This window comes from Myotis myotis, unplaced genomic scaffold (genome assembly GCF_014108235.1).
Source record: "Myotis myotis isolate mMyoMyo1 unplaced genomic scaffold, mMyoMyo1.p scaffold_m19_p_14, whole genome shotgun sequence".
NCBI classification, from domain to species: Eukaryota; Metazoa; Chordata; class Mammalia; order Chiroptera; family Vespertilionidae; genus Myotis; species Myotis myotis.
Window position 1 is genome coordinate 13,241,391 of NW_023416318.1, and position 10,678 is coordinate 13,252,068.

Sequence of the window (10,678 nt, forward strand, 5' to 3'; positions counted from 1 at the left end):
CTTTCCATTCCATCAGTATTTGCTTTATGTATTCTGAAGATCTTTCATTAGGTACATATATACTTAGAATCATGTCCTCTTAATAAATTGATCCCTTTCTTATTATGTAACATCCTTCTTTTTTTAAAATATATTTTTATTTATTTCAAAGAGAAAGGGAGAGGGAAAAAGAGATAGAAACAACAATGATGAGAGAGAATCATTGATCAGCTGCCTCCTGCACGCCCCCACTGGGGATTAAGCCTACAACACAGGCATGTGCCCTGATTGGGAATTGAACCATGACCTCCTGGTTCACAGGCCGAGCTCAACCACTGAGCTACACTGGCCGAGAAGTATCCCTCTTTATATCCAGTAATAGTTCTTCCTGTTCATCCTTTGTGCTACTTTTGTCTAGTATTTTCCTTCTGCATAGGTTATAAACCCCCAAGCAGGTTTCCTTCCCTACCTCTAATATCAGATGGCTTTTACTTCTACCCCTAGCCCAGTGGTAGCAGCTCTTTGCCTAGGACCAGGGAATAGGAGAGTTTCCTTCCTCTCCTCACCCCCTATGTCAGAAGCATGTGGCTTTTGCTTCATATGATAAGATCTGGGAAGAATTGGATTCCATGCCTGTGCAATACAGTGGGGAGAACACTCCCAAGTCTCCTACTTCACCCCCAGTCTTCTCTTGGTAGAAGCTCATACAAAGGAGCTGACAAGTATGGACTCCCCTTGGGTCTGGAGTTTCCAGGGATTCTAAATTTTCATTCTAGAACCACAGTTGGCCCTCAAGAATTCATTAAGATTTCAGCTCTTGTCTTCTTATTTGTTGTTTTGGCAGCTCCTTTCCACCATACTGTACCAAAGGTGAAACAGTTCACCTCTCCTGTTTCTCCTCAGGAGACCTTCCCATCCCCTGGAATTTAGTTCAATTGACCAGGTTGAGACCTCAGCTTTCTAATAGGTTCAAAATATTTAATGACCTTTTTTTAATATTTGTCCAACTTTTTCTCATTACTAGTATGTATACAATAACCCCTTGTGGCTTCTTTGCAGTCTATAAAGAAGTGATGTTTTATTATATTTCTTTATTGAAATGTGTTAGATACAACTCTACTTTCATCTAAATATGTAGAAAAGCTCTCACACTGAGCAATCTAATACTTTGTACTTGCTTCAAATCTTCATAAATGTTTTCTAAGCATCATTCAACAATTTTAAATATCATTTTCTGACAGATGAAATATCATTTTTTTGTCATTGTTTTCTGTGTATTTAAGCCAGAAATTAGGATGTATTTTTCCAATACTATATGGCTTTTTGTCTTTTTCTATTGTGCAAAAAACCAAGAGATTTTAAACAGATATTAAGTTTATTAAAATTTCTTAACAGGACTGATTTTTTATGACTAAATGTTTCTGAAAAACTGTAAAGACATGCCTTCATGTTTTGAGAGCTTGGTTTTTAAATATGTTGCTAAATGTGATGGTTTTATATACCCATTAAGTATTATCTCAAAGCACGGTAGTAAACTTAGGAGGGTCACCTTACAGATGATGGGTGTAAACTCATATTTCAAACAGTCTTTACCAATTTTCTGCTTTTACCAACTTCTCATCAGATCTGATTGTATGGCCACTGTTTTCCTTTATAACATGTCTGGCTGATACAACTCACTCCAGGAAGGGAAGTATTCCCTACTACCTTTTGTTTACTTATACTTAAATTTCAGTATTATTTTCAACACATGGCTTCTTTGAGGCCACTTGTTTGCTTTGTGAGGATTATTTTAAAATCTATAAATTCTTTTGTGTCCATCATGGTTTATCTTAATATACTAAAAATGAACAAATGAAAGCCTGAAGGTGCCACTTCTTTGTGGTCCTAACCTCCATTCTACCCTCAATATACCGCAGATTCTATGTATGAAGGTGCTAGTCTCCGTCAAATGCTTAATTTCTTATTTATTGGATTAGAAAATAAATACAAATTGAAGTCCTAGTTATGTTTTCCTGCTCTGCCAGATCCTTGGGGATCTTTTTTTTTTTTTTTTTAATTGATTTTTTACAGAGAGGAAGGGAGAGAGATAGTTAGAAACATCAATGAGTGAGAGAGAAACATCGATCAGCTGCCTCCTGCACATCTCCTACAGGGGATGTGCCCGCAACCCAGATACATGCCCTTGACCGGAATTGAACCTGGGACCTTTCAGTCTGCAGGCCAATGCTCTATCCACTGAGCCAAACCGGTTTCGGCAGATCCTTGGGGATCTTGCACCCCACTTTGGAGAGTATTGGCGTAAAACACATAGTGGGTGCCTCACACATAATGGGTGTTTAATTAATGCAAATGTTTCCTCCTGCTCTTCCCTGAGGGACCAGGCTGGAAAAAAGATACTTGGGCTGCCATCCAGTCCTCATATCTCTCTGGTGAATCTTGGGGGTTTATCTGTATAGGTAGGGAGCTGAAGGAAGGAAAAGGAAGGGGTCCAAGTGAGGGGGACACTCGAGGACTCTTGAGCCTGGATGAAGCTTGCATGAAACCAGAGTCTGAGGACAAAGGATGAGAGCCACTGAGTCACCGCATTGGGGTCCTCACCTAGGCCCTGAGCATGGGGATGGCCGTCCTCAGGAGCAGCTCACTCCGATGTCCTTCAGGCCTTGGAAAAGAAGTGCAGACTCCGATGAAAGAGCTCAGGTCCCCACCCAGGCAGTCTGACCTCCTGGACCGCCTTCATCTGACAGGAGCCATGAAGGTCCCATGGACAGGAGCCTCCATCAGATTCCCAAAAACATACACTGTCCCTGACTCAAAAATGTTCTCTTTGAAACAAAGCAGATGAAGACACAGCCTGGGGCTTCTGCATCTCTAGATGTGACCATGAGTATTGCTCGTCTTGCCTGCTGTTTCTGGGATTTGGACAAACCCCATTGGCTTCCTTCTCCTCCTTCATCCTCCTCCCTACAGAGGGGATGGAAAACCCTGTGGCTCCTCTGAGGGGCAGCCTGACAAGGAGTCTCTGTGCCCACACAGGAACAGCTCTGTGTGTCTGGCTGCAGGCCATGGCCTTTGATAAAGCCACAGGGGGGAAACCTCATTCAGGCAACCAGCATCGCTAGCAGAGCATTTATTGGCCCGTGGAAGCCCGGGGATGGTAAGTCATTGCCTCCTCCCTCCAACCCACTTCAGAGGCACAACTTAAATAACGGCTTTCATGTTAGGCTCTGAAGTGAGCCAAGATTTGGGAAGCTCCTGGCTTTTAAGATGTGGCCTTTCTCCTGTTTTGAATGGTCTCCTTTGACTAACCCTTAACCAGGCTATCAATCAACAAAAAATTATTGAGCACTTCCTATATTTCATTTGACTGCAACAAACATTTTTTTAACACGCTCACTGGTACCCAGCTACAAGCAAAAGCTTCACATAAAAGAGAGACAAGTAGAAAATAGAGGCATGAGACTCAAGAGCTAGAAGAAATATAACTTAACTTCTGTTTTAAAAATATATTTTATTAATTTTTTTACAGAGAGGGATAGAGCGTTAGAAACATCGATGGGAGAGAAACATCGATCAGCTGCTTTCTGCACACCTCCTATTGGGGATGTGCCCGCAACCAAGGTACATGCCCTTGACTGGAATCAAACCTGGGACCTTCTAGTCTGTAGGCCCACGCTCTATCCACTGAGCCAAACCAGTTAGGGTTTAACTTCTATTTTAAAGGTGACAAAACAGAGGCCCAAAAGGCTAATGTGCCTAAGGGCTTCCTGCTAGTCCCAGTTAATAAGCAGCATTAGAACTTGAGTCATGGACTCTTAGAATGGGGAGGAAGTTCCTAGTGTGTTTTATTCAGCAGGACTTGAGTATAAGTTTGCAGATTCTCCCCCAAGATATGTTGATGCAGGAGGTCTGGGTCAGGCCCAGAGATCTGCATTTCTAGCAGCTGATTCTGTTGCAGATGGCACTCCTTGAGAAACAGTCTGGTCCAAATTTCTAGTAAATGCCAAATTTCCAGGAAGACAGGTCACTTGAGTTAAAGCAAGTGTGTAAGACGATACACACTTCCTGAGAGGCCAGCATATTCCCCTGCTGGATGGCTCTTACCATGAGAAAGTTCTCCCTTTAGATAACAGTGTCCAGGGGAGACAGGTGCTCAGGTGGCCCTAGGTGATGAGGGGGTGGTGTAGGCCATATGCAGAAGGCGGGATTTCAGGATAGGACCCTGAGCCTGGATTGCAAGGGTCCCTCATGAGGAACTGAAACAAGGGCCAATTGTCATTCAGGTCCAATAAGCTCTCCCAGGGACCCAGTGGGTTGTCTATTCTCAGAAGCTGGCATTTGTTCTTCCCAAGAGAGAAAATTGGGTCACTTTGTCATTATCCATGGTTAATATGCATATAGTTTGTAAAGAAGAATCCATTTAATGGAAGAGTACTGAAAATATTTTACTGATATGGGTGAGCTTTTAAAGTTTGGGAAGTAGAGCCTTAAAGCAACAAGGAATAAAACTAATCCCTTTTTCACATAATACTTCTTAAAATTAGAAGACAATAGTCTGTCCCTCCTAAATAATCTTTTCCTTGGGAGAAGCACCCTCAGGTTTCTCCATCAAACCAGCTACCAAGACCCTTCACCAGCCCTCACTATGTTTGTTAATTTCCGTGAGATGATATTTGGCTAAGACCCAGAGCCACTCACCTCCATCACAAGTTCTTAAAGAAACTATGTAGAGCAAGCATGTCAAACTCGCGGCTGTCAGGCCGCAGGCCTCATTTATTTGGCCCATGTTAGCCTTTTGAGTTTGACATGCTTGATGTAGAGCAGCAGTTCTCAGCCTGTGGGTCACAACTCTTTGGCGGTCGAACGACCTTTTCACAGGGGTCGCCTAAGACCATCCTGCATATCAGATATTTACATTATGATTCATAACAGTAGCAACATTATAGTTATGAAGTAGCAACGAAAATAATTTTATGGTTGGGTCACAACATGAGGAACTGTATTTAAAAGGCCAGAAGGTTGAGAACCACTGATGTAGAGGAACATGCCAGGAACAATCATTCTCTTTAATTCAAATATTCATTCATGATATGTCTATTGAGTACCTACATGTACACAGTTTTAGCTCTGGATATGTAATGACAAAGACAAAAAAAGTGCTTGCTCTCATGAGCTTACATTCCAGTAGAGGCAATAAATATATAATAATGTTACATATGGTGTAAGTGCTATGAGAAGAAAATAAAGCAAGGTCAGAGGATAGAGAGCCATGATATGGGCGGCTATCTTAGATAGGGTAATCAGGGAAAGAAGCACTGATAATTCTTAAGATCTGAATGAAGTGAGGGAGTGAGACATGAGCATGTGGGGCAAGTGTATTCTTGGTAGAAAAGAAACAGCCGATGCAAAGAACCTGAGGAAGGAGTTGAAAAGAATGAGGCCAGCTCTTTTCCTCCCTGGCTGCTTGAAGACCAACCTTCATCATGAATGACACAGTAACCATCCGGACCAGGAAGTTCATGACCAACAGACTACTTCAGCGGAAGCAAATGGTCATTGATGTCCTTCACCCTGGGAAGGCAACAGTACCCAAGACAGAAATCTGGGAAAAACTAGCCAAAATGTATAAGACCACACCGGATGTCATCTTTGTGTTTGGATTCAGAACCCACTTTGGTGGTGGCAAGACCACTGGCTTTGGCATGATTTATGATTCCTTGGACTACGCAAAGAAAAATGAACCCAAACACAGACTTGCAAGACATGGCCTATATGAGAAGAAGAAGACCTCAAGAAAACAGAGAAAGGAACGCAAGAACAGAATGAAGAAAGTTAGGGGGACTGCAAAGGCCAACGTTGGTGCTGGCAAAAAGTGAGCTGGAGATTGAACTACAGAAGGAGTAAAGATTCTTCGGTGACTTTATCTGTGATGGTTGTGCAGATTTTTCATGAGAGATTTAATAAACTATAAACTTTAAAAAAAAAAAGAAAAGAAAAGAATGAGGCCAGTTAGTTAGGAGAGGAAGGAAATGATGTCAGAGAGGCTGGTGGGGTTGGATCAACTAAGCCAGTGAAATGTGGTGACGAGTTTGGATTTTATTCCAATGTGATGAAAAGTCATTAGAGAGTTTTGCACAGAGGAATGTTGTATATTTTAAAGTAGGATTTGCATTTTAAAAGATAATTCTAAGTTAATATGTGAATAATTGAGGAGCAAAAATAGAAGAAAAGAAACAAGGCTATTACAATTGTCTAAGCAAGAATTGTGGTGTCTTGGGCCAAGCTGGTATTGGTGGAAGTAGTGGGAAGGGGTCAAGATGGAGATGAATGTTTTAAAGTGAGAGTCAGAACTTACCAATGGTTTGGAAGTGTGTTGTGAGGAAAAGAGAGGAATCAAGATGGTTAACTGGCCTGAGCCCATGAATGGTAAACTAGTGAATAGTAGAGCCATTTCCTGAGATGGGGATGACTGACAAAGGAATGGGTTGGAGCTACAGTTTTAGACATGCTACATTTGAGGTGACTTTAGCCGACTCCTGGGCCCTTTTTCCCAAGGCCCACATCTTAAACTCAGTCCTTTCCAAAAAGATAGACGAGCTCTTTTTCCAGCAGTTTGATCATTTATTTATTGCATCCTTATTACTGATCTTGAAATAATTTGTGGGGTTTTTTATTTATTCGTTTCAGGTGTACAGCATAGTGGTAGATAATTATACTTCACAAAGTGATCCCCCCAATATTTCAAGTACCCACTGGTACCATATACAGTTATTACAATATTATTGACTATATTCCCTATGCGTACTTTGCATCCTCATGACTATTTTGTGACTACCAACTTGTTCTTCCTAATCCCTTCACCTTCTTCTCTCTTAAGGTCAAAGTAGAACTGAGCCACCTCATGCTTTCCCAGTTTCTCACACAGACCACTCAGGAAAAGGACAGGCTTTATCCAAAGAGAGGCCAAGGCCCCATCAGGAAGGCTCTGTAAGTGTCCCTGCACAGGATCCACATCCCAGGGTGTCTGAGATGAGAGAAGGGAGCTTGGATGTGCCCTAGAGGATGAGAACATTCCTATTTGCTTGCATACTGGAAAGCCAGGCCCCTGGAACACAATAGAGAACAGAGAAGAGAAGAGAACAGTGCAATGCAAAGGACAGTGGGTTACATCATAGCTACACTGCTGCTGTCCGTTCAGCCTAAGATTATGAGCTGTAGGTTTCTCAGTTGCTAACTTTGAGTGTGTGCAAGAAATATTTTATATAACTCTGTTTCTGATTCCCTGCCCCTTCCCAACAGAATGGCAGAAAATTTGACCTGGTTATCCTTGGCATCGTCTCCCCTGGGTGACACAAGTTTCAGGATTTTATGCAGTCAGTACCAGGCTATCAACTGGGGTAGGAGTGAAGGGACCCATTGGTCATCCATCTGTCCCCACAGGTTTCCCCTGAAAAGCTCACTGTTCCCTGTTCCCACTGGCCTGTGGGTCCAAGGACTCCCTGCTAAGACTATGCCACACACAGGGCAAGGGATCCTTATTTAAGGCCACCTAAGGCTCATGTGCATAGAGTCCTCACACGGCCATTCTCTGGGGTCTCGACATTTCCTGGCTAATTGCCATGAAGAGAGGACCCCAGATCCAACTGCTATCTCCCTTTCTCTTCTGCCCACGGTCAGTTTGGAAAACTCTGTAGCCTGGGGGAGGATACCAATCTCCCCTGACTCTGCCCTTCTCCCTTTGAGCTCCTTGGACCTGTTCCCTAAAAGATTAGGTTTTCTGAAAACTACTTGCCTAATGTAGGGAAGGGAAAGAGGAATATACAGGGTGAAAAAAATTAAAGTCTGGAAATATTCAGCTATTATCCACTACATTATATATCTCACATTGAACTTGATGTCATCAAAATCCCTCAAATCTTGTTCAAGTCTACAATTGCTAAGCGTTAGCCCTCACATATTACTGATTTTATTTACATACAGTGCATGACAACATTTTTCCCTCTTAAATTGCATCTTATTAATTTCAGTTAATTGCTATCAGGATGGACTTGAAGTTTGATTCTGTGACCCAACGTAGTATATAAACCACCATTCTATTTTGCCTCTATTCTAAGATACTGGATTTTTCAAATTTTAATGTTGTGGAAATCGAGATATATCTTACTAACAACATAAAAAGAAATTTCACCAGAGAACTAAGTTAAAATGTTATTAGCCATACATGTCGGAAATGATCCATCCATAAAAGTTATTTGTTCATCTCATCTCAGTTGAATATTTACATTTTAGTGCCATTCACTCTTGAATTTGTATCCCTAATTACCAATTAAAATACCTTTGAAAAGAGATTACATTATATGAAGCACTGAAGCATAAACCTGTTATATAGAACTTTTCCTGCTACACACAAAGTACCTCAATTACATAGTCCCTCAGAATAGACTCTAGAATTTAACACTAGGACAGATTGGATGATCAAGTCATGCCTGTTACGAGGAATTATCCATGAGGTGCTAAACATCCATCTGTTTAAAGCTCCCAGTTGACTTCCAGAAGACATTTTTAATTTCCAATATTAACTCAAAATAGTTTAACTAAACTAGGCCATTTAATTTCATTACGTGCTATCTTTGTTGCCCCTCCCATTTCTCTTCTTAGTCCCCAGGGTCCAAGATTTCCAATTATGAATAACCACCACCACCACCCATCCAGGGTACATTCTATTTGGCTTTAGATAATTATGCTGGTCCCCATCCCCCTACAGAGACTGGTTTCAGAGTGGGCTAGTCACCCCATCCTTGAAATGAGAAAGAAGACAGAGCCAGGAATTCTAGGAAGAATCCTCCGTCCTAAGAAATAATGTCCCCTTTGTATCTGGACATTGTGCCAGAACTGCTCCAGCCCCCACCTGCCAGCAGCCTCAAGGAGAAGCCAGTATAGTCAGGGAGGCAGAGTCGAAAAATGGACACAAGCTGGAACCTTGATGACACTGTTAAGTAGCTGAATCAACCAGCCCTGAAGCATGTTTGACCTCAAAACTTCCAAACATGTAAGATAAATAAATTTCCTCACTGCTTAAGCTGGGAAGTAAGGAGAGGACAGGACCTGCCACTCTGATTGCTATCAATGGATCAAAGGGATTTAGAAGAACAATTACGTTCTGAATATAACATTTTGTTTTATTTTTTGCATATCAAATTAATGATGTGGCTCATTAAGTGGTGGTGTCTTAGAATCAAGGAAATACAGCATACTAGACGTGCTGCTCAGAAGGAGAAGATGCGTGTTGGAAGGATATCAATTCCTGCAAAATAATTTGTAAATTTGTTTTGACACCAATTGAAATACAATGGAATTTTCTTGAAACTTGACATCATGATTTGGAAGTACAGCTGGAAAATAACAGATAAAATAGCAAAGAAATATGTGCAAGTGAGATTCATTTAGTACTCACCCCATCAGATATTAAAATAGACTACAAAACTAAGAGATGAAGAACAGTGTGATCTGGTAGAGAACTTGATCAACAAATCAGCAAAACAGAAAAGTCCAGAAACAGATCCCAGTGCATACAAAATTAGATATGATAGTGAATCAGCTCAAATAAATGGTCTGAAGCCCCTGGATAAACCACTGGGGGGAAAGGGAACAACTATACCACACCTTTTACCATATATAAACGTATGTCACAGAAAGACTGACGTGTATAAGATGAACTTATGAAATAAGTGAATACACATTTATGCAAGTGTGGTGAATTTTATTAACATGATAAAGAAAGCAGAACCCATAAAGAGAAAATGATTGACTACATTAACATTTAAAATATCTTAAGGGGGGGAAAAACACCTTAATTAAGTTGAAAGTTACATAACAAACTGGGGAAAACATTTTCAATATATATGGCAGTCAATATATAAAAAGTCTATAAGAAAAAAAAATAGAAAGGGGACAAAGAAAATGAACATGTTACTAACAAAAGAAAAATATCCAAATGGTCAAAGACATTCAACCTCATAAATAATGAGAGACACTTCAGAGCTGTGACTAGGAATGACATGTAGCAGGTGTTGCCTGTAAAGCCATACTCTCGATTCAAGTAGCAGGCTACCTCAGACTGGCCAGTAAAGAGCTCCTGCCCAGAGGACCCCTGTCCCCCCACTCCATCACCTGCCCTGGCACCCCACCATCCAGCAAGTACAGGGTTGATGTATGACTAGCAGAGAATCTCCAGGACTCCAAAACCCCGTTATGGCTGGCATCTGTTCCCTGATATTTCTACCTCTGGTTATGACATAGTGCATAACTGAATTTGAAAAAATAACAGAAACAATACTTGTGTTGGTTAGGGAAAAATGAGAATTATCCTACTCTACCAGAGGAAGTGTAATTTGGCACAATGTTCTTGGAGGGCAATTTGGCACCGTTAAAGCCATAAAAAATAAGTACTTCCTTTGACTCAGCAATTTCACTTCTAGGAATTTATCCTGAGGAAATAAGATGTACGTGAAAATATAAGACAGCCCAAGTGAAGATCAACCTCTTCAAAAACTGAAGAACTGTATATTAATATAACAGGGAGACACTAATTTTCCACCGTTGAATTGATGATTTAGGCAGAAGGCCACCCCTGGTGAAAGAATGGGGAGTGCTAGGGCCTCTCACTACTAGTGGAAATGTGAATAGACACAACTTGCCT

General features: G+C 41.1%; 1 protein-coding gene across 1 annotated transcript; it reads left to right on the plus strand.

Annotated features, from left to right (window-relative positions):
• The first annotated feature begins 5,422 nt into the window (after positions 1-5,422).
• On the plus strand, positions 5,423-5,955 carry LOC118668884 (40S ribosomal protein S24-like). The gene has a single exon (XM_036334206.1). It carries the CDS (start codon positions 5,463-5,465, stop codon positions 5,853-5,855), a length of 393 nt encoding a protein of 130 aa, XP_036190099.1. The 5' UTR covers positions 5,423-5,462; the 3' UTR covers positions 5,856-5,955.
• The last annotated feature ends 4,723 nt before the right edge of the window (positions 5,956-10,678 follow it).

Excerpts from the sequence above, each read along its gene's own strand:
- LOC118668884 (XM_036334206.1), top strand. The coding sequence starts at position 5,463 with ATGAATGACACAGTAACCATCCGGACCAGGAAGTTCATGACCAACAGA.